Genomic DNA, 24,703 nt, shown 5'->3' on the forward strand with positions numbered 1-24,703 from the left:
AGCAAGCTCAAACTCCAAAGTTTTTGAAATGCAAATCATCCAAAGAAAACTTACACTGACATTTGGATTAGTTCCTACTACCAGCGAAGCTATGTGGTTCAGTTCAATTAGTTCTTCTTTTACAGTTCCTCTTTTCGATTTCTACCTGAATCAAAGCTGTCATTTGTACAGTACTGCGAGTTAATGTATGGCAAGATAGAGGGCAATGTAGTCTGAACTGAAAGGTATATAGATTTTAAGTTAAACAAGATTAACATCTAGCAAAATGGGTGAGCAATGACAGGGTGATATATTACACTGAGTGGAGCTGCCAGTATAAGTGAACTCAAGGGGTTATAGGGTAAATAAAAATACCAGAACTGTTCCCAGAAATTGTTTAATCAAAAACTATTACTATCATGAAAATTACCACATTTTTGAAATAATATGTATTTCCATCAGACTATACTTTTTGTTTTCAGATGAAGTGATAAATCCAATGTGGTTATACACATGAGCCTTGGCTTGGCAGCTGACATAATGTAAAGTTAGGCCCCCCTCAAGAATCATAACTAATTTAATGGCAACATGATTATGCTAAGAGCAAAGTGATAGAAATAGCATGTGTGCCTTGTACAACTGACCTGGTACACTAGACTTTACTGAAGTACCAAACATCCTAAGTATCTGTGGAATATCTTTTATTATGTCCAGGCAGTAGGTGAAGAATTGAATGGAAATGGTCTTTAGCAATTGAAGTGCAAAAGATGCTGTAAGCTATATTTTGGCACTTAATGTGTATTTTAAAAAAACAGCATCGTATTAAGGCAGAGAAGTGCTATTGTTATTATATGAAAAATGAGGAACTAAGAAAGGAGACAATGAAGTGACTGCCTACAATGTGGTAGCTCAGCCATTTCCTCAGAAAAAAGAGTTTTCTGATGCCAGTATGCTTCTTCTGTTACCATGCCTGTACATTTAATCTGCAGAGGAAAAGTCATAAACTGAAGAGCTACCAGGCAGGTAACTCCATTTCACAGCAGCAAGGAGGCATGTTAAAAAACCCTTCAGGGTGCTTTAGTGCCCAAGGTGGGAATGATTACAGCCCCCAGACCTCCTGTATGTACAATTAATACCAATGTATCTCATCAGCAAAAGTTCTGTGTACAACACACTAGCAACTGCCATGAGGAAAGCTTCTGCTGCCCTTCAGGTGTGCACCACTGGTATTGAGAGCTGTTAGCTACAGAGGCAGTTCTTGTTGTGTTTTAGACCAGGCTGTTTTCATCTTTCCTTGCTAAAGCCAAGGAAAGATGACCTGCCCTTGCTTTATGTCGATGCACTGGTACAGGAAATGCCATGGCATTACACGGGAGAAGCATGACTGCTCCCATCATGGCTGCATCTTTTACTGCTTCCTTGCATAACCAGTGTTCTGACAATGTTTTTAGAGGGCAGAAAAATATCTCCACAAGAACACAAATCTCTTGTCTTCTCTTTTGCTTTGCTTTTCCAAATTTCTGCAATATTCTGGTCTCTCAGTCTCAACTAATGTACAATTTTCCAGTAAGGATTTCCCTAATCACTGATTTTTAACGGGAGCACCCTGAACAAAAGGGGGTGTGGCAATCAATATGCCTTAAACCATAGTAGATAGATGTAATTACATAGCAGCAAATGCAAAATAATAGGATAGGATATATCTTCTAATTTTATAGCCAAAATAAAATAAAATATTATAAACCAGAAGTTATTGGTACTGGAAAAGGAGAAGACAAAGGACAGAACAAAATGCAGAAATGGTGAACTGCTAGCTTCCAGCACTCCTTCTCCAAATATTCACTTACACAATGAATATACTTCCCATTCTAACTCTGAGAAGAGTTGGGTACCCTGCAGCAACCTTTGTAGAAACTCAAAAAGAGACCAACCTCAGAGTGAGGGAACAAGAATTCATAGTCCCATTCAACTTAGGTTGCACAGAACAAGCCTCTGCTTGTGTCTCCATCTGTTCATTTCTATTACATATATATACAAAGCCTTAGGCCAGGCACTGTCTTTCAATTATATTTGTATTATGCAGGAAACATCTCTGCTCATTAAATCTACTGGGGTTTTAAAGTGTAAACTTTGGGATAGCACCAAAATATTCATATTATCATCCCAGCTAAAAAAAAAAAAAAAGGCATAAAAAGCATTAAAAAAAAAAACCTCAAACATCTATTTGAAGTCAACTATTCACCTCCTTCTGCAAAACACAGGAAAGCAAATTCAGCCCTGATACAAATATGTAAACATCTCACTGACTTCAATGGCCATTCAGCTTAGCTGTGTCAAATCTGAATTAGGCCTTAGGTCTCAAACTGTCTTGTCTGCTCTTGCCATCTGTCTTTCTTTGCTAACCTAATTCCTTATTAAATAGTGTGTCCTTATTGAGTGTGAACCTATCCCGCTGATCCTTTCTCTGTAACAAACACTGCTAGAGGCTAAAATTCCTGAAAGTTATGACTACTTTGACTGCCTTTGCCTCTAGATACTATGAGAGTTTCTTTTAAGGTGGTCTGAAATTCAGACTGTGAATTAAAAATTCCTGAGCATTCAATCTTTTCGCTGTCATATCTTAGACATTTAAAATTACTAAGCTGTTTAACAAACCATAATTTATAACAGTTCAGTTCTTGGGTTCACTGTCTGTTCTCCTTAGAGGTTTCTCAACTGGCAGCACTAATCATGGTAGTTCACCCACTGTGTAGATGATGAGGGTGTTATGCAGAAGAAAAAACAAACAAAACAAGCAAACGAGCAACAACAACAAAAAAACCCAGACAGACAAATGTCTCCATGTTAACAAACCAATGGATAATAGATTTAGAAAGCATATTAAATGGACAAGGCAGAGACATGTACAGTGACATCCCTGGTCTAGTGATTGTGATGCTGGAGGAAGTACAGGGGATACAGACCGGTACAGTGGTTCTCCCTATGTGAAGCTTCTTCCTGCTGCTGTCAAAACCAATTGTTCCAGTCCAGTAGGGCAGTTCTTGTGTTCTTAGAAACTGTCTTTTACTCATGCTGTTCTCAGAAAATAAATGTGGAAAATACAAGCAACCTGCCTGTACTGTTAAAAGAAATTAAGCAGGACAGTTATTTTTATCTGTTACTTGGTGCACATTGTAAAGAGACTATTTGAATAGCTGAATAAAGGAAGAGGCAGTCAGTCACAAACTTACTTTAAACTCAGGCTGAGCTATTCACAAATTGAGAGCTGCTGAGGATCAAGTAATTTGATTGTAATTTAAAGAGGAGAGAAAATAAAAAAGAGAAAAAAACAATGAACAAATGAAACCCAAAATCACCAAACGCCATGTCTCTTCTTTTTTCATTATGCTGCACAATATCATGTTCCATGCAAGACTTGATATTAAAGTACAGTGGTTCTTTCAAAAAGAGGCTTTCTAATACACTTCTAATTTCTAAAAATCTCACAAGAACTGTAGCTTGCTACATTTCATCAGGAATTATTTAAATAAGCAGCCTAACATTTGGGGGCTTCCCCTGAAACCTGAAATTTCCTGCTCTTTGTTTGTTTTCAGAGCTGGATTCTCTGTCTAGAGGTCAGGCTGCCTCTTTAAGGTGTTATTTTAAAATCTTATAAAAGTAAGTAATAACTCTAGCACTGAAGCAATAAGTATTTGAGTTACAGGTAACACGAAAGGTAATTGAAACCCTGATGTAATTTTATGCCTTCTTCATGCTCTATTCCACTGCTATTATGGGTTTATTGTCAAGATGGGAGCTGCACAAAATGATTATTGCTACCCTGGTACAGGCTCTATGCTGCTTTTTTCCTCAAGATGGTAGCTAATTCTCTAAGGAAGACACTTTACTCAATCAACACTATTTGGTGTTCATGCTAAGGAGAAAGGGAGGGAACAAAAGAAACAGGACGGGTAAAGAGAGATGCAAGTACACTACAAAATCTACATTTTAAAAGGACGTGAGTTTTCTTATTACAGCTTTAGAATGCCCCCAGCTTGGCTCAGGGCTCGAGCTCTGGAAAAACTCCATGGTTACAAATACTGTTCATGCATCAGCTTCCACTTTGTGCGGCCTGCACAGATGGACTGCCTCATGAGGCAGGGGAGCCTCGCACATCATGGCCTGCCTTGCATGTGACTTCTGCCCCAGCAGGCAAAGCAGGTGCTGGAAACTAAAGTAATGTGACTCCAAAAAAGTTGAAACCAAGCATAGCTATCCAAACTGAAGCATCAGCCTTTAGTGTGTTTTGATGTACTCTGGAATGCAAGTGCTTAAAGACTTTCATTGCCTCAGGAATATTTTTAATTTTGAATTTAGACAATGCATGTTACAGGACAGATAAACAGCTGAGAGAGAACAAGTAGAACTGAGCTGATAACTTCCACAAGCTGGCAGGAGAAAAACAGATTTTTCCTACTGACTTTGGATTGTGCCATAGCTGTTTGTTCTACACTTGAGGAGCCATGTTTAGCATACCACAGACACAAGAGTCAGAGTTTTTGAATTGCACCAGCAGGGCACATTTTAAGGAGCACATGTTGTGAATTTGAAGAAGTAATAGAGGACAAAGCCCTTTGAGAATGGCTGGCTTATGCTCCTTTAGGAAGTGCAGAGAAAAAACATCCCTTTAATCTCCCGTATGTTTGCTTATCTAGAGGCTTAGAGGTTTTACTAATGTGCAGGGTTTCTCTTTCTGAATGATATCTTTACATGAGTTCTCAAAGCATGGGACAATCTGGGAAGTTATATCCAGTTAGCCCATCTCTCTGCAGCAGGACTTAAAAGTAACAGAAGGGTTAGAATGTATGGAGCTCACAGTTGGTAATGGCACAGCTGACAGCCACTGCATAAAAATCAAGGGACAAACAAATAATGTGGATGTCAATGTGGGAATCGTCTATAGACCTCCTAGCCAGGACAATAATGCCAACAAATTCTTTGAGGAACTAAGGGACAATTCCAAGTCAACTGCTTTTGTCCTTTCATGGGGACTTCAACTTTCCAGAAGTTAACTGAGAGCATCATACACCTAGTACAACCCAGGCTGGAGGATTCCTAGAAAACCTGAATGACAACTGCCTGGAGCGGGTCCTAGGGGAACCAATTCAAAGTTGCCCTCCTGCATCTGATGCTTTTCAACAGAGAGGATCTCGTGAGCAAAGTGGAGATGAGTGGCCGTCTTGGCCACAGCAATGACAGAGCAGTTGTTGTCAGGAGGAAAAGTGCCAGCAAAACCTCAGCTCTGGACATGAAGAGAACAAACTTCAGGCTGCTCAGGAAAATAGTGAGTAAAGTCCCCTGGGAAAATGCTTTTGCCAGCACCCGGGTCCATCAGTGCTGGTCACTTTTCAAACATCACCACCTAAAGGCATAGGAGCAGGCAATTCCCAAATGCTGGAAGTCAAGCAGAAAGGGCAGAAGGCCAGCTTGACTGAACAGGAAATGAGGCAAAAAAGGAAAGTATATACACAGTGGAAGAAAAGTCAGGTGATATGAGAAAAACAGAGAGATGTTGTTTGCCACTGTAGGGAGAAAATTGTATGCCAAAGCTCAACGAGTTGAAGCTGGCCAGAAATGTGGGGGGAAATAAAAAGAATTTTATCAAATATATTAATGGCAAAAGGGACAGTAGAAATAACATTTGCCCATTACAGGATGAGAATGGTCACCTCACCAACAGTGACATAGACAAGGCAGAGGTATTTAATGCATTCTTTGCCTCTGTATTCAATATGGGTGAAGGACCAAGAGGGTCTCAATGTCTGGAGGACCATGACTGAGAAACTTGAACTTCCAGTCAAACCTGAAATTGTGCAGGATCTGCTGCTCCAGCTGGATCCCTACAAATCTAGAGGGCTTGATGACATTCATCCAAGAATCCTCAGAGTGCTGGCTGATGTAATTTCAAGAACTCTCTTGTTGATTTTTGAGCAGTTTTGGAAATTAAGAGGAATCCCACCTGAGTGGAGTTGATGAATGTTGTTTCAATTATCAAGAAGGCCAAGAAAGAGGACCCTGGAAACTACAGACCTGTCAGTCTCACTTCAATGCCTGGTAAAGTTCTGGAGAAGATTATTCTAGGAAGAATTGAAAAAACACCTGAAGAACAGTGTTTTCAGGTCACAATCCCTGGTCACAGCCAGCACAACCTCATGCAGAGAAAGTCCTGCTTCTCAAACCTGATTTCCGTTCATGATAAAATAACCCACCTAGCTGATCAAGGGAAGCCAGTTGATGCAATGTCTCTGGATTTCAATAAAGCTTTTCATGCTGTTTCTTACAGGATCCTTCTGCACAAGCTGTCCAGCACGTGGCTGGAAAGGACATCATGTGATGGGTGAGCAACTGGCTCATGGGTCAGGCAGAAAGGGTTACAGTGAATGGGGTGACACCAGACTGGTGACCTGTCACTGGGGGGTTCCACAGGGCTCCATGCTCAGCTCTGTGCTCTTTGTCTTCATGAATGGCTTGGACACAGGACGGGAAGGGTTACTAAGTAAGGTCACAGATGATACAAAACTGGGAGGAGCAGTTGACTCCCTCAAAGGCCAGAAGGCCCTGCAGAGACACCTTGACAAATGAGAGGACTGGGCAGGCACCAACTGTATAAAATTCAGCAAGGACAAGTGCTGGGTTCTGCACCTGGGAAGGGGCAACCCTGGATGTACAGAGAGACAAACGAATGACAGGCTGGAGAGCAGAAATGAGTGCAGGAAAGGGACCTGGGGATCCTGGTTGAAGTTGAACGTGAGTCAGCAGTGCCCTGGCAGCCAGGAGGGCCCCCATGTCCTGGGGGCATCAGGCAAAGCATCACAGCCAGGCAAGGGAGGGGATTGTCCTGCTCTGCTCTGCTCTGAGGCAGCCTCACCTGGAGTGCTAAGGGCAGGTCTGGGTACCACAATAAGAAATATATATATTTTGAGCTGTTAGAGAGTGTCCAAAGGAGGCCACAAGGATGGTGAAGGGCCTTGAGGGGAAGTCCTGTGAGGAGTGGCTGAGGTGACTTGGTGTGTTCAGCCTGGAGAAGAGGAGACTGAGGGCAGACCTCACTGCGTCTTCCTTGTGAGGAGAAGAGGAGGGGCAGGCACTGTTCTCTTCTCTGTGGTGACAGTGACAGGACCCAAGGGAATGGCCTGAAGCTGTGTCAGAGGAGGTTTAGGTTGGATAAGATTGATCACCAGGGTGTTTGGGCACTGGAACAGGCTCCCCAGGAAAATGGTCGCAGCACCAGTCTGACAGAGTTCAAGTTTGGACAATGCTCTCAGGCATGTGATAGAACTCTTGGGAATGGAGCTGTGCAGGGCCTGGAGTTGGATTCAATGACCCTTGTGGATCCTTTCCAACTCAGCTTATTCTGTGATTCTGTGAAGTGTTGGTTGTTTAGGGCATTATATTTCTCACAATGCCCTAAGTATTGTCTGGAAGGTGAAGGATGTGACATAATTTGACATTACACATTAACTCTGTCCTGAAATATTAAACCTTTTAGGTGAAAATCATAGCCCAATATCATGAAACCAAAATCATAATTTATTCTCTTTTTAGTTTGGCTTTTTCTTTTAAAGCCCTCAATATCTTCCTCTAGGAGTCAAGAAATCCTTTACTGAACTCTCTAAAGCATATGGCTTTAATAAGAAACATCACTAGAGTTTTGGCCATGCCTCTTTTGAATGTTGTGGCTGGGAAATGAAACATTTCACTAGCTATTTTAACTGGGGAGTTAATCTGTGAATGACTGAGAAGGATATACCATATCTGGGTACTATGTTTGCTAGTGAAAACAAGTAATAGTTTGAAAGCAAACATTGTAATTTTTTCTAATTATATATAATTTTATAAGATTATCCACAGAGGCCAGAGGTTGATGCATCTTCTCTAATTGAACAGTAACTTACTCTATAAGTACCCCCTCTGAAATCATTGAAACTGATTACCACGTGGCACAGCTAAGCTTAGGTGAAGACATGTATCTTCATCCTTTAATGTCTGGATCTTGTCTCTGATGTCCTTTTGTCAAAAGTCAGATTACATTAACCTTACATCACCGATGATTTTAGTTTGATTACACATTTACTAACTCTGTTCAGTGCTCTGGATCTAGATAGTAGATCTACCCTCAACTTCAGGTGAACTAGACTCTCTTGGATTGCATGGCTTTCCAGCATTTTATGGCTCATGCCATGATGACACCAATTCACCTGTACCTTTCAGCTCTCCTGTGCCAGGACTAGCAAGATTTGACTCTACCACTGCAGAATTTACAGGTTTTGTGTTAACATGTGTGTCTAGTACAAATGTAGGATTGGATAGGATTCTTTCATATCTTGACCACAACAGAAGACAGTGACATTAATTAATACCGTTTTCTATCAAGCAAAACTGGTAGTTTGACTTTGCCATAAAATATTGATGCAAATTTTTCTGTCAGAAAAGTTGCACATTTCTTCAAAACAATTGACAGTTGTTCCCCTTAACTCAAAAGTATGCAAAACTGGAGATACAGATAGTCTGGGCTATGTCTGCCTCATTGCAGTCTGGCCCTTAACTACTACAAAATAATTGGGCATACAAACCCACTCTCAGTGTTCTCAGGGGTCTTCCTGTTGCTTTGTGCAAAACTGAACTAGTTCTTCATGGTTTTGTGCTATAAACCTCCTTATTTTAGTAGTTAAACTCATGGATAACCTGTAAAAATCTGGGAATATGACATTCTTTACCAGCATGGAACAGAGCTGCTCAGAAAGAGTTATACCTGTTTATTTCTAAATCCACAGGTGGATGCATGCAGTTCATTCACTTGTAGTCACCTTCAGAGAGCCTGACGTTTTGTAAAATCTCCAAATGCAAACCAGCTTCAAAATGTCACTTCCTAGGAGACCATGAGGTGTGAAAGGAAAATTGATGGCAGTAGTTTCTCTCATATACACTCTATTACCTGCAGCTAAATGTCAACAGAGTATGTTTGTCCCACTCCCTCTGCAGTTATGCCATCTGACATATATAAGGTTTTATCCTCTTGAGTGAAACTGGTTTTTCACAGGAAAAAGCAGATAAGCATAACTGGAAAATCATCTAAAGCTGTAGCTGAAAAATTGAGATTGCTTTCCTGCCATTCCCAGGAGGTGCACTGCAAAGACACAGACATTTACTTCCACAGTACTATTCGATACTAGTGGGAAATGTCCTGTCTGCTGCTAAATGTCAACAAAGAGAAAAGTAGGTTTAACTGCACGTGTCACTTTTGACTATTGCAGATGCATCCACAACATCTTTTGCATATGTATGGAGCATTCCCAACCACTGGTAGATGCAACGGCAGATCTAATTCAGGAAATTTAAAAAATAATCATAAAAATATGCCTTATCTGCATCAGTGTAGGCAAGATCAGCATGAGGAAGAGAGGAGATAAGTTGTCTGACTTAGCAGCTAAGGGAATTTGACATAGCTTTTGCAGTCCTTTCTGTTGGCTTTGATGAGAAGGTTAGAACCTCCTCTTCCTGGTTATTTACACACATGCATTTCTTGGGCCAAGAAATCCTTTATACAGGTGCAACACGGTTAGTACCACAAGCTATCCCCTCCCCTGCACTACAGATGCACTTTCTGTGCTGTTTCTGTAAGTGATGGTTTTTCTTTCTCCTCACAGACAATGGTTATCAGTAGCAGTTAATCTTTCTGCTACCTTCTGCTTTCTTTCTGTGGTTAGGTTTAAAATGTCATGATTAAAAAGAACTTACATTACATCACTTGTGCTTCCTTGCTTCATATCATTCAAGGAGTTCTCTGCTAATTTTAAACTCTTGTTCAAGGCAACGAATTCATCATTTGGCTGCACTTCTGTCACATACAGGAACTAAATCTAGATGAAATTGGGAGGCTATCTGTTCTTTTAACAATAGAATATCACTCTTCTTACCTGGTAATTCCAAATAAGGGAATGTTCTCCAAGGCAAATTATTACAAGCCAGAGAAACAGAATTCACAAGTTTTTCCCCTTATTCATGCCTCCAAATTCATGTCAGAGTTTTAGCTTATGTTTTGCAAACATTTTCTCTGTCAAAAATTTTAGTGGTTCCCTCTCACTTCCATCAAAAGTTCTTCATTATGATCAAGATTGCTGGGACTGGGAGCTATTTTCTAAGCAACATTGCAATCTTATTCTCTTAGAATAGCTTTAATCTTAGGGCTGGTCTATACTTAAGGTTTCTTTCCAAAATATATGTAGATTATGGTTCTGAGGGCATTTTGATTGCTTTGTAGCAGAAATTATGAACTTCATTGCACACTTGCAGCTATTTGTGGTCCTAGAACTAACTATTAAATGGTTTTTTCCTACAGAGCTAAATCTATGAGAAAATGCACAAAGATCTGAATCAACAATAGTTCATCACAGTTGGTCACTAGGAACTATGTTGGTAGGTAGAAATTCCTTGTTAAAACAAGTAAAAGACAGGTATTGAGACTGGTATTGCATGACCATGTAGTGAATAGCTAGATATAGAAGATATAACTGGTCTTCCAGTTATATCTTCTATATATATAGAAGTATATATAGAAGATATAACTGGTCTTCCAAGCCACCATCACTTTCCCCACAACTGAAACATGCAAAAACTATGTCAAGAGTATGGTGAGACTGAACTAGTTCAAATCACAACTGAAAGCCTGAATTGAAGAGAGCTAATCCATCTCAGTGACAGAGATCTGCGCAATGGGTTTAATTGGTCTGGCTGCAACTGCTGATGAAAGTCTTCTTAGGTGTTTTCCAAACTGGTGCCAGACATCTGCATCTAAAATATGCACCTGAATTTTGGAGATTGACACTTTGACATTTATTCTTAGTACAGATGCAGCATAGTATTTCTAGCATGGTCACAAACCAACCACAAACCAACTCTGAGGGATGTCACCAGCCAAGGCTCCTATTCCTTGGGGCATAAGTAAGTGTGATTTCCCTCCTGCTAGTACAAGCAGGGAGACTTTTGTCGTATTTGTATTTAAGTACAAAATACATCACAGTGTGAAAGCTGAAAAAAGGGGAACCATTTAGAAAGAAAAAGCAAATCAGCGAAAGAGAATTGTGCTATTAGCTCTATAACCTGGGCGTTCAACCCAGTTAATAACATGACTATCAGATGCAGAAAAACACATTATGTAAGCTAGTGTGTTCAGACAATTGCAATGAGACACATCAAAAAGAAGTGGCACCTACAGCACTGTCTGCAACAGTTTTTCTAAAACTGAAGATTTTATGAATTAGAGTATAAAATTTTTCTTAACTCTTTGAGCCCTCAAAACATGATTTAAAGGGTAAGAAATTTTCCCTGCTGTTGTTTCAAAATATAGCAAGCATGCAATGCCTCAATGTAGCATTAAAGTGAAAAAACCAGATAAATGACTGGTTTTCTTCACCACTGAAGCTATGCCTTTATCTTCCTGCTGCTATGTGATCTCTCCCAATCTGAACACCAGGAAACCACCAAGCCTTTTAGTGGTTTAATAAATAAATGTGTCAGCAGTCTTGCTAGAAGATTTTTCCTAGACTGTGTCCTTTTTCTTCTCCCTCTCCTTCTTTAAGGATTTTATTTTTCTGAAGACCTTCTATTAATCACAGGAATCACTGGTGACAAACTCTGCTTTGTAGTGTAACATGGCATCTGCCTGCTGGCTGAGCTTGGCACTGCCAAGACATTAACATGAGGACATAGTCAATCTTTCATTTTAATGACAAGTCCTGGGTAGCTGAAAGAAAGCAGACTGAGATACAGCAGGAATTCCTGTGATCCAACTCAGGTGAAAATAGTTGCTGTAATAAATTCCCTCCTTTGCCTGTTCAAGACCAAGTTAAATGATGATCCAGGATTTATGTGGTTTGAGCTAACCTGCTCCCTTCCAGTCTGAACAGGGCAGGAGGCATGCTGGTGAGCAACAGACTGGCCAAGAGATCAGGGATACAAGCACCCTGCAGAAGGGAGAAAGGAACAATCTAGGAGTAGTACTTTGTGCTTTTGGGACACGTATACAATGTTCCTTGGCTTTGAAAAGGACTAGAAGTGTTCTCCACAAACAAACTGTCTCAGTGATAAAGAATAAACTGATCCATCTGCATTCCAGCAGTCGGCTGATTTGGTCAGACAAAAATTACTATCTTGGGAGAAATGAAGAAAGGTTGATTTAGTTTTCCTGGTGAATACTCTTAAGTACTTTATCTGCCTTTTCCTCAGAGGAGACACATATTTGCACTAAATTGTTCTCTGATTCATCTTCTCTTGCACTACAGCCTTCTCTTTACTGAACCAATTTCTTTGACAAGTGGATGTAGGCTGCCAGATTTTGGATTGATAGAGACTGCACCAATGTTAATGGCTGTGTGGCGTAGGTTTGGAGTTGTTTCCTGACAGCTTACCAGCACAGCAATGGAGTCCGTATGCTGAAAACATGGAGCTCTCTGTCGCTAAAACAAATATCAAAACTAAGATCCTAAGATCTGTAGATCCAGGGTTTTCTAAAGGAGTTTTGGGTCACTGAAGAGAGTTTACATACTTTAGTAGCGGAATTGCACCTTTAAGTTTCCCTTCTCTGTCTAGCTTCTGTGGAAGTAGAACAGAAACTCAAAGTGTTTGGGAGACTGAGAGTGCTGGAGCAAGGACCCTTGAGATGAGTGTGGTGCCCGCAGGCCAAAGCCAGCCCAATCAGAGGTGCTTCCCTGTGGTCACAGTGCTAACCATGAAGAACTGTGATTCAGGAACAGGCAGATAAAATCTTCCCTTGTTTGTTGAGAGCAATGAGTAGGTGTGCACAGCAGTTTTCCAGATTCCTCATCAGTACCTTTCTTTTCCATCCATATTTTGCACATTCACTGCCAAATAAATTACCAGGAACTACTGGACTTTTACTCAAATTTCATCCCTCCCATCTTGACAATATCTGTTCCTTTCTCTACTAGCTGATGCTGATGAGAGCCCAAATTAATTCTAATTATCTGTACCTTGATTTCTCTCCCAAATCTGCATGGATATGTCTCTTAAGGAAAAACTTTTAGCTCTGCTTCATTCCTGTAATATTGTTTGGCCCTCTCTATTGCAAACCTCCTGTCATCTATCAAACCCTATTCACAGTTGAAATGAACAGCAAATAAAAGGAAACAAAGAAGTCAGCACAGTGCTGCACAGACGTGGAGCTAGCATGCACAAAGATGGATGAAAAGCCACTGAGCCCCAAGAGTGCTGATGGAGCTGCCCTGCAGCTGTTCTGCTTGAGTTACTTCATCACTGCTGTACAGACGATTATAAATGTAAAAACTTAGCTGTGATAATGGCAGCAGGAACTGGTACTATCTAGGCCTTTATAAAAGGCCACGAATAAATAAAATATCCCTTTATAAAATATCCACGAATGCTTGGATATTTATCTTTTTTAATCCAAGGGTGATTATGAAGTTGCCACGTCCTTCATGTAAATCAAGTCTGAGGTCAATGCTATAGCACATATGGCCTGTCACCAAAAACAGTGGGGGATGAAGTCCACTCATGATACTTATTTATTTTGTGAGGTGTGTAGGAAATATATAATTTCCTTATGCATGTTAATTTCTAGGCCTCAGACTTTCATGACTTTTTTCTAGAAAGGTACATTTTTAATCACTGTAATACTCTCTCCCTAATCTTTCAAGTGTTGCCACATCAATGGGGAATATATCTTACAAGTGGAGATCTTAAGACAGTACCAGTGCCTTCCAAGGGGTATGCAGAATGCTAGTTGTGGCACAAGTGTGAAATTAGGTGACCCACATTTCCAGTGAGCATCCCAATCACCAGGCTACACTTTCTTGCTTGGCTTAGGCTGCACAGACATCAGCATTTCATCAGAGATCAGTAGTATGGTTTTTAGTGTACTCATCCCTCTCTCCTCTACCACATTTGCAGTTGATTCAGATGTGGAGTGATTCACAGTACAGATGTACTGTTGAGATGCATGCAAGAGTGCTTTTGGAGGAAACCAAACCAGAAGCTCTACTGCAGGGTCACATGGAACACTTCTCAAACCATAGCATAAACATAAATATCCAAATCAAGTAGTATTCCTTATGACAGTATGGTAACATTCACTCCAAGGAATCAGACTAAATCTAGCCTGACATTATATCCTGGAAGTATTTATAATATAGACTTGGATATTTCAGCACCAACTGCTCCTATCCTCTGATCCAGTCCGACAGCTACAAGGTAATGCGGAGGCATCCATTCAAGGATAACATGCAAAAGCTTCACAATTCCAAATACATTGCAGAAAAAGATGCATAGTAGCTTGGGTATGAAGGGAAGTTCTAGTGAAATGATAAAAAAAGGTACACAGATCTCTTTCACATCTGGTTTTGGAAAGCAAGAGAGCATATAGATATCAGTAGACAATAAAAGACCCATTATGCTGAAATGTTATATACAGTTATATAAAAAGAAGGATTCTTTTGGCCTGAGATTAGCATGAATAAAGCTATCAAAGAGAGCTGGAAAGATAAAAAAAAAAAAAAAAAAACAGAAAAAAAAGAACTCAGAGCAGAATAAACTAGTTGTTTTTTCTGCAGCATTACTTCCAAAGCAGCAATGCTATATGAGAACCCCATAGAGCATAGAGATGAATGCAAAGAAGGGATTAATCCTGTGGTAAAGTCACAGGATTAGAGTTCTGACTTTGTGGACTGTTTCAGAGTGTGGAGAACACAAGAAAAAAGGTCTCAATTCCATTACTTCTCACATTGGTTTTAATGCAATTCTCAAGGCTTCCTGAGGGCTATCTATTGGCTCTGTGGACTACATGGACAACATTGCTCAGCAGGTAGGAAGAGGAAGGACCAGCTCCAGACAACCTGTGCTGGGAAAAGTTAAAAGCATTTTCAGGATTTTTATGGGCACATAAGTCCCACTGGCACTTTTAAATATTCTTCTCCCAAAGCAAAAGAAGTCTAAATGAAACTGCAACCAGCAAACATTGTTAGAAGAAAAGATGCAGGTCTTGTAGTGAAAGTCTGTCTCAACTGCAGCTCAAGCTAACACTGTTAGCATGTGCCACTGTCCACTGGAGCAAAAAATATGCAGAGGGTATCTCTGAAACACAGATTACTTTTTGCATAAATACTCATAACACAATGGTGGTACATACACAAACAGTAGTGAGTTGAAGAGATACACTCAAGATTATAGACTCAAGTAGCAGCAGAGGGCATGAATAACTATCCTTGTATTAACCAAGGGCTTCAAAGCCATTTCAAGATGTATTATTACATGAGAGACCTATTTCAAATTTAGTAGGCATGCACTGTGCTGTGGTAGCATAAGGAACTTTATTCAATGTGCTCCCAGTGTGAATGTGTACCTTCAGCAGAGCTACTGGAGATGATACACAAATCCTTACACATCTTGCTTCTCAATGGAGAAGATCATGTAACCCCTATAATTTAATTTCACAACTTAGAACATATTCACTGATTTAATCTGACTCTAACCCAACATTATTTAATTATTGCCATTGCTATGGAAATTCTGAAAGCAATCGAGCAGCTGTCTGTGCTTAAACAAGATTGTCCATGAAAGTGAGATCAGTGGGTATGTTCTTACCTTCTTTAAGGCCTAAGCTTGATACAGAAATAAAAGTGCAGAGGTTGTGGCAGACAGGCTGCTCACACCATGCCCTATAAGCTGTGCTTGTGGCCTGACATGACCCAATAAGCAGTGGTAACTATTGCCTGCATGACAAAACAGCATTCTCTAATATGACATAACCTTAGTTAGGGGTCCAGATGCTCTTACTTGTCCTGCCCTTTGGATGCACAGAAGTGAAGAAAAGTCCTCTGGCTTCTTCTAGAGACAGGACAAGCTCATACAGGGTGTGACCACAGGCACACCTTCAGCACAGCAACATGGGTGAACACCGAGTGTCTGGGGAGCTGCCTGGGGGTGACAAAGGCCATCCCATCACCCCATGAGGAACCAGGGCAGCTCTGCCACTGGGAACCACCCTAGGGACAGGGATGGACACTGAGCAGTCTGAAATGGAGTATGTTCTTCCTAAGCCATGGCACACCGTGTCAACACTAACCACCCACTGCATTTTCCCCAAAGAGCCAGCCACCCCAATGCAGCACACAGAGCTGTCTCCAGCTGGCAAAGATATTTGTCAGCCATGGTTTTGGAGCCTTTCTATGTTCTTTAACAACAATGACAAAACACCAGGTTGGTGACAGAGCATGGTGGGTAGAAATGGATCCAATCAAAGCAAAAAAAAACCTCACAGCCATGCGTATTCTCCCATGGACAATAAATGTCTTTGGTTTTGTAGATGCAAGAGGACTGGCTATGCTGCTGAGGGACCCATCGGGACCATGCTCCTGTGAAAGTTCTGAAGCCAAGAAGGGTGCAGGGGTAAGTCTCTCTCACTGTGGCCTTGTGGGAGGCACAGGGATCTGCACTGTCCATAATTCTTGACGGACCCCACACTCAGTGGAGTGCATCCTATCTTCAGCTGCAAAGATGCTGTCATGCTGGGCGTAGTTTTGCACAGTAGACCCCATTGGTGTAAACTGTATTCTCTTGGCTTCCACAGGGCTTCTTTTGAAATAGCTACAAGTCCAGTGCCACAGTTAGGATTAGGACGATTTTCAACAGAAGTGAATCTCTCGAAAAGTTTGGTTAAATAATCCTGGCAGCTCATGGAAGATGGTGTCAAACCAATGCTTGTCCTTCCTCACTGTCAATCAGTCTCCCACACATCTTCCCTTGCACATTCTATTCTCTTCTTCTCAGGCTCCCCTGCAAATACTGCTGCCCCACCTCCTTTCATCTGCTGGGCAGCTTCCTGTGAGCAGCTTGTCAGCATGAGGAGGGCAAGTGCCTGAGAAGCTTTGCCAAGTATTTTTCGTGGTAGCCTGGTATAGTGGGGTGGTACATGCAAACGCTGTTTTGCTGGAAAAGCCTTCCTTTTTCTTTGTTGTTCTCACTGTGGTCGTGTGCAGCCATGTGTTTCCAACAGCAGCAAATGAAATTGTCAGTAAGATAAAGAGTGGAAAGGCAGTGAATGGGCAAGTGAACTCCTGCAGGGCCAAGATATTCATCTTCATGGTGGCCTACATTGCTGAAGAAGTTTTTGTCTGAAGACAAAAACAACCATGTTAAAAACTAGAGGTGTCTACAAAAATTTTACTCTAGACATTTCTAAATATGCAAACTTGAGTATACATAGGCCATAATAATACCTAAATTTATTTTAATCTTTCATACTTTTAAAAATTAAATTAAACAGCAATCTAGGCTCTTAAATAGGTTCATATGAGACTGATGAAGCATATTTCATACATCTGCTATAAAAGTAGGTTTGATTGGAATTTTTTAATTACAGTTAGTTAAATTTCTTTAGAGAAGCATTTAAAGATAAAGTGCAGTAAACTTGTGTCTTCTTCTGGTCTGTGAGTGAAAACTAGTGTGAGAAGCTCATATCAGCTACCTTTAAGATCTTAAAGGCCATGGTGAATAATCAGCTCAAGCCAGCATCTGCGTAACTTCTTTTTTTGAATGAGGAAAATGCAAACACAAAACACATTTTGATTTTTCTTGCAAGACTTACTTCTTTCTTTTACTAGCAAAAAAAAAAATTTCTCAAAATCCAGATTTCCTACAGGCTCTATTTTTTTTATTTTCTACAGTGCTAATGTTTAAAAAATACCAAAACAAAACAGATCTACTAATAACAAATACGAATCTGACTACATGTACCACGTTCTAAATTAACAATTTAGAATGGATAACATAACACAGAATTTCACACTCCTGGGTATCAGGACCAAATTTAAGGTTAAATCTATATAAAGCAGCAAGTCAAAGCATCCTCAGAGACACCAATCAATAATAAACTACTTTTCATTAGGGAAATAATTTTTAACACAAAAATTAAAAGTAAGGTCTAAATTGATAGTGCAAATAAGTCAAAATGAAACCCCCTTCATGTTATAGTTAAATCTGATATTTAAATTAGTCTGGTTGGAGCTGGAGCATGGACTTGCACAGGCATCCCCAGACATTGTGCCCTGGTTGCTATCAGTGCTCTGCTCAGTGTAGCTGCTTTGTGGCAGCTCTAAAGTCACAAGCAGCACCTCTCGGGCTGCTGGGAAAGCTCTCAGCTGGAGTTTAATCAGCCCGTAACATTCTCTAGCTCAAATTAAGGTCATACCTAAGGAAGAGGGGAAAAATGTTCGATGACTCTGAATGCAATTTGTTTTAATAGCACAGTACTTCGAATGCTTGGGAGTGTAACATCATACAGAACAAAATCTGACTTAGCATTGTTTCCTCCTTGGCTTTGAAAAAGAGGTGTCATTTTTTCAATAAAGACCCCGTGCTGAAGGCAGAGGTTTAATGATATAATTTTGCAAAAGGGAGGCTGACTCGGTGCTGCTGCTAATGTAGCATGAGCAGAATCAGCAAAATGCCAGCACAGGAAAGTCAATAAAGTCCACGAGAGTATCCTTACCCACATGGAAAAAGGATTAATTTCGTCATTGAAAATTACAAAGAGGTAAAATTTTCCTCTATTAAGTGCTAACAATTTGTGGAAGGGACAATCCTGTGTTTGAGGCAAAGATTATATGGAGCAGTTGGTTATAAACTCTTCCAAGTTTGCTGAGAGAGATATCCAAAATGATTGTCCTTTCTATTGTTAAAATGTCAAATGGGCAATGCTATTTGCATATATGAAAATTATCAGTTCTAGATCCACTCCAAAAATAATCTATGCACACCTAGTTGCAGTATTGTTTCAATAATATTTTCAATTAATAGAAACAAGAAAGTGAAATTCTCATATTTGTGTTATTTTCAACAAACAACTTACTCCAAGGGGAGGCCTGGGCTGTCATAAAGTTCCCTTCCCTTTAATGAACTATTAAAAAAGACACAACAAGCTACACATAGGTCCTGACTCTGCTATTGACTGTATGGTTCAAGTAAATGGTAACTAGTGTAGCTTTCAATTAAGTGTAGAAAATTCTTACATCAAATAGATAATGATATTCATAGCCAGTGAGGACAAGATATGGATCAGTAAACAAGTGCTACACTTGGAATACTCTCCCTCACCAGAAGGAGAATTTGTAGTCCTCCCTAAGAGCCATTCCATGTAACATGCTCTGAACAAGCCAAATTAGACCTATTGTTGAACAAGACAAAGTTTGTGAGTAATCATGGAGGGGTTTTTTATGTTTCTTCCTACATTTCTAAATAGCAAAATGCTGCCTCTTCATTGTTGCATTGTTGCATCCTGTTATGCCTGCAGCTCTCTTTAGAGTGCAGGTTCAGAATACAGTGTAACTTATTACTGAGCCATTCTTGCAGCTTTTGCTCAAAAAGTGTATGTGTGTGGGAGTAGCATAAACTGCAGCTGGTTGTCTTTATATTTCCACCATTATTGCTGCTGACTGGCAAGAAGGAAGAAGATGTACATGAACAATATTTGGTTTTCTGTAATACTGCTGTACAGGAGATTGAAAGGTTATCTTGGTGGACGACTTCTAATTTCAACAAAACCTTTAGGGCCATGGAGAACATCAGCAGTAGGCTGAATTTATCTTTCATTGCTAATATTTTGGGGTCATACTTTATCAGAAGTATAGAACATTAATTTTCTTTTTCATTGGTTTTATAAAATATTGTATCACCAAAGAACCTAAGTGAGTCCAGAAATTTATGGGAAAAATCATTAATTTCATAGTGCTGCTATTGTTTAAAACAAACAAACAAAAAAAACAATTCAAGCCCCTTCCCCTCATCCTCCCTCTTGTCCTGCTGCCATAAATGTGTTGTGGATGAAAACTTTCCATGTGACCCAAAATGGCAGAGGCTTTTATATTTTACAGCATTCTGTATCAGTTTATAATGGAAATGCTTTTTCTGCATAGTACAAGTATATGAACATTGAGAGACCAGACAGCAAAAATCCCTGTCATCTGGGATGATTGGGATCTTTCAATGTGTAAGCCTTCTTCCTGACTCTTCAGGGAGTATCAGATATGTCTCGCTGCTATGCCCACCATGATCAGATACTTCTGAAATTCACTCACAGTATGCAGCAAAACACGGAGGCAAGGTACCAGCCAACTTCAAGGAGGAAAATAGTTTATTTTCTGCAACTGATGCTTTCCCCAGCTGGCTCCTGCCTGTTCTCATCACTGCCTTCCCAAGCTGCACTGTCCATCCCTGGTCCTGTCCAAAGCTTACCTCATGCTGAAGTCAGCAGAGCTGGGCAGGGTGATGGAGAGGAGAATTCATCTGCGTTACTGAACCGCATGTCACAGCACACAGCTAAGAGTTCATTCCCAGTTATTTCTGCTAATTGCTCTCGACTGCATCTTTGTATCATCATGGAGACAGGCAACATTGCTGAGGGAAACCAGAGACTTATCAGTCATTCAAAGTGATCAAACATTATGTTTGACCCCTGGCTTTGTAGTTTTATTTTTGTGACTCTGCGTGGAAACTGTCTAAGCTGAGTAACAACACTGTCAAGCTGTGGACCTGTGTAACATGCCCCCTTTCCTCCATATCCAAAGACAAATAAGATTGCCTGCTCCAACAGTGAGTTAGACATTAAAATGCACATCAGTTTCAGTTTCATAGTGCAGAGTGTGTATTTAATCAGCAGACCTATTATCAGACTATTATCAGGTTCTCATATCATCTTATTATAGCTTCATTTTGCCTGATTGCACTTCTGATGATCAGAAAACACAGTGAAGCTAAGACCTTAGCTTACTGCAGGCACAGCGAGTCCTTCAGCTAACCATAGGTTTGGTCACTGGGCCTGTTTCCTTTCTAATTCAAGAAAAGGACACATCTTTAGGAAGCTATGATACTTTTATTGAGGTGAAAAAACATATTCTTAGTTATGAGACAAAAATTTCTTCTTTGAACTATGATCCGCTTCTTTGAAATATTATCCACTTGTCTCTGATTTTCTGAGAACTTTTAGGTAGTCTTGGTTTTCTCAGTCATTTCTAGTGTTGCCATCCACTATGCAGCAGATGACACATGACACATTCCAGTTGGAGGCATTTAACACCTTTGCAATAGCACTAGAAGGAATAAGCATCCAGCTTTTCTCTTGCAAGGGCCTGGTAAAGTGTGTTGAGAAGGCAGTTTAACTGCTGAAGATTAGCACTTCAATGTGCAAAACTCAGGAGATTGAAAGGTCGAGAATTTGCAGGACCATTCCCTAAGACTGTAGCAACATAAATGTGAAAATGTTGGGAGTATGGGAAGAGGGTCCTGATGTTCTGTGTAGTAGGGATTTCAGTCACTGGAGGCTGACAATTCCCCATATAGGAGTAAAAGCAAAGGCAGAAGGATTTCTCTCCATTATTGTCAGAGCGCATCTGTGGTAATGCTCCAGGAAAAGATATCATGACAAAATATGCCTTTCTCCGTTTAGTTCATTCTTGGAACAGAAGTAACTACTGTGTTGGCTTTGCCTAGCAATTACATGTACAGAATTTAAGAAAACTGACCTGTTTTGGAGGTTGCTACTTGTGAGCTGAAAAGGCTATATTTACCTGCAATATGAGCAGGTAAAGTTTAAATGTTATTGTTTTTAATAATTATAGAAGTTGCTTAGTGTAGTATTAGTCATCAGCTTTTGATTCTCTTTTTCCTTTCCTGGTTAAAGTTTTGTGTAATGTCCTTTTATGCTCATCACATTTTCTTGTCCCAGGCACTAACAGTTCCTCAAATTCCATTGACATTTCTTTCAAAATCCACCTTGTGTCTCTCCACATATTCATTTGAAGAGCATTTTTTGCTATGACTGCAATCTATTCTAATCAGGCTTCTTTTCCAATTTCTACTTTCTACTGAAATCCACGCAGGTGTTACAAAAACATATTTTTCACTCTTTCTCTAACATACTTTTCACTCTTTCTCTCTCACTAGATTTCTTCACAAGATCTACACAGGCCTATTGAAAGCATCTGATTACATTCTCTTCCTATTTTTTCTCTGCTGCAAGTCCCAAGTTCCCACCCCGCTTAGTTTCTGCTAATGCTCAATTTCTGCTAATTGTTCCTCTTGTTTGCTGTCACTTTTACTTTAGTCCGCTCTCCTGTATCTCCCACAGTTCCTTATCTCCCTTATCAGACTCTTTTTCCTGGAGTTACTCCGGCCCCAGTTTTTCCTGCAGGGGCAGGAGAGGTCTCTGCACATCAGCACCCATTATTGCCTGCATTTTGATAACATCATGGGCCAGATAAGAAATCATTATGTTGAATGAGATAAACTTACTAAAGGAAAGCCTGTCTCAAGTCCAGGTCTCAGTAAACATTTTGGAACCCTCTAAGAGCTATGGCATAAAAAAACTTCCAGCTCCTTCTTCCATCACAGTTTTGATCACTAACGGCAACAAATTATTTCTGTGTTATCTTTGCTTGAACTACTGGAATTCATAGTTATATTAATAACTCAGTTTTTGCAAATACTGCAACGTTGAATAATCAGTGAAATAACACTATGTATGGGTGTTTATGTGTAGATACTTAAACATTTCTGGACTGTTCATTTTGTGAATTACCTACAGAAACAATTTGACCAGCTCTACAGTACTTTCTTTTAACTATAGAGCCTAATTTATTTAAGCTGCTGCAGGACAACACTGCTTTATTCTCTGCAGACAACTTTATTCTTTGTCTTGTTGTTTTTATTGTTCCACTGGTAGTGAATAAAAGGCTGCATCTGTTCCTCAGGAAGGACTTAATCCAAAGCCTATTGAATGCATTGGAAGAGTCTCCACTGGGCTTTGGATCAAGCTCTTTAGTTCACAAACAAATGCTTTTTTGTGAGAATATGCTATTGAAGTATTGTATAGAAGAGTTACAGAGGTTCCCTATTTCTAAAATAATGACTGCTCTTTAAATCTTTTTCGCTATGCCCGCTCTATCACAGGAACAATTTGCAACTGTACATAATTGTTGCAGTACTGTAGTCCATGTTTATCATGCCCCACCAGTTAATATAAGTGTAGAATATGTAAAGCTGTGGTAACAAGTACTGCTATATTGATATGGCTCTTCCTATGGAGACAGTAATTTGAAAAATACATAGAGATTCATGTACTGGCCTGAGGATGATCGGGCTCAATCAGGCAAGATGGACATGGCAAAACATCTATAAGGACTGCCTTGTATTGGTGTTATTGATGAAGCTGAGTAGAAAGAGGGGTTTGTAGAATAAAAGAGGGATACTACTGAATGGAATTTTTTTCTACCCTTAGGAAAAGGAGCAGACTGAAAAGAGTCACAAAGGGGAAGTCACAATAGGGGAAAGAAACAGGGGCCATTGTGGACAGGGGTAAAATCAGACAAAGATAAGGCAGGAGGAATCAAAGCAGAAACACTAGCTGAAATAAGACTGTAAAGGACTTTAAGTGAAACTTTACAGCTCCAGATTTGCATTGACTGTATTTTCGACAAGGAGGGAAGATCCATGAGTTGGTTATGCAGTGGAATTCCTGAAAGCTGCAATAAAATAGATTTTTTTTCCTTACAATACTACAGGTACTGAATGCTTATTTGGATTTCTTGTGAAGGGAAACTAACAATTCCCATGCATTGAAGAGAACATGGTGCCAGAGAAACTTGCCTAGAGTACCTTTTCACGTGGGTGTAGATGACAGAAACAGTTACTGCTGGGTATTACTTCGGTGACAGAGCTGCTTGCAGTAAAAGACACTATACTGTGTGGTAGGTGCTTGCAGGGTTGCTTGCACACGTAGTTTGTATGCTGATGGTGACTCAGACAGTTTATGGAGCCAATACTAAAACATTACTCACTCAAGGAGTCACATTTAAGTCAATGAGATTACTCATGTAGTGAGTGGCTGATAGAGATCTTGCCAAGCTATTCCACCACATAATAGATGTGTGTAAATGAGCCTGTAAGTCAGGTGAATAACTTCAGAAAGGAATTTTTAAGTTCATTCTATGTATGAACATTTTCTATTTGAACTCCTTAACCACAGCTGAGGTCCTATTATGTTTTGCCAGCTCCTACTAACCGTTCCCACTAACCAGCAGTCCCTATCCTAAAACTCATCAACTCATACAGACAAATAAGGGGAAGCGACTTGCCTTCAGTCACATCACAAGTCAACAGCAATGACAGAAATAGAACAGGGATCTCCAGTCAATTCTCTACCAGCAGCTCCCGGCCTCTGTAATTCACAACATATAATCCCTGAACTGAATATAAAGCATTTATGAATGTGACCCCTAAATTTCCTACAGCTCTTCTGCTAACTGTCTGGTGGATCTCTGCATTCATTAGCTTTATAAATGCACAGAGAATATACTGAAGTACCATTTTCATCTCACACACATCATTACAAGCTAGTGAATTCCCTCATCCAGCTCATCCCCATGTTTTTCTTCAGTCAGAGAAATAACCAGAACCACAATAAAAGCAAAATTATTCTAATCACAGCATTTCTGACAGTCAGTCTAAGACACTTAAAAATCTGCATCCCAAGCAAAACTCATTTTTCATATTCAGTAGAAGTCAGTGTGGAGGCTACCACATCAAGCATCACCTTTCTGGACTGCATTTCGTTTAATAAATGTTATAAAAGTGCCTGGCATATTCAGCATCATTACCACAG

General features: G+C 40.0%; 1 protein-coding gene across 3 annotated transcripts in view; it reads left to right on the top strand.

Moving 5' to 3' along the window:
• The window catches only part of PALM2AKAP2 (PALM2 and AKAP2 fusion), a 264,975-nt gene that overhangs the window by 144,065 nt on the left and 96,207 nt on the right, over nt 1-24,703 (top strand). For all 3 annotated transcript variants that reach the window (XM_066569518.1, XM_066569519.1, XM_066569520.1), the window contains one exon: nt 16,355-16,437. In XM_066569518.1, the coding sequence (XP_066425615.1) occupies nt 16,355-16,437 (83 nt within the window). The remainder of the gene's footprint in view (nt 1-16,354; nt 16,438-24,703) is intronic.

This window comes from Molothrus aeneus, chromosome Z (genome assembly GCF_037042795.1).
Source record: "Molothrus aeneus isolate 106 chromosome Z, BPBGC_Maene_1.0, whole genome shotgun sequence".
NCBI lineage: Eukaryota > Metazoa > Chordata > Aves > Passeriformes > Icteridae > Molothrus > Molothrus aeneus.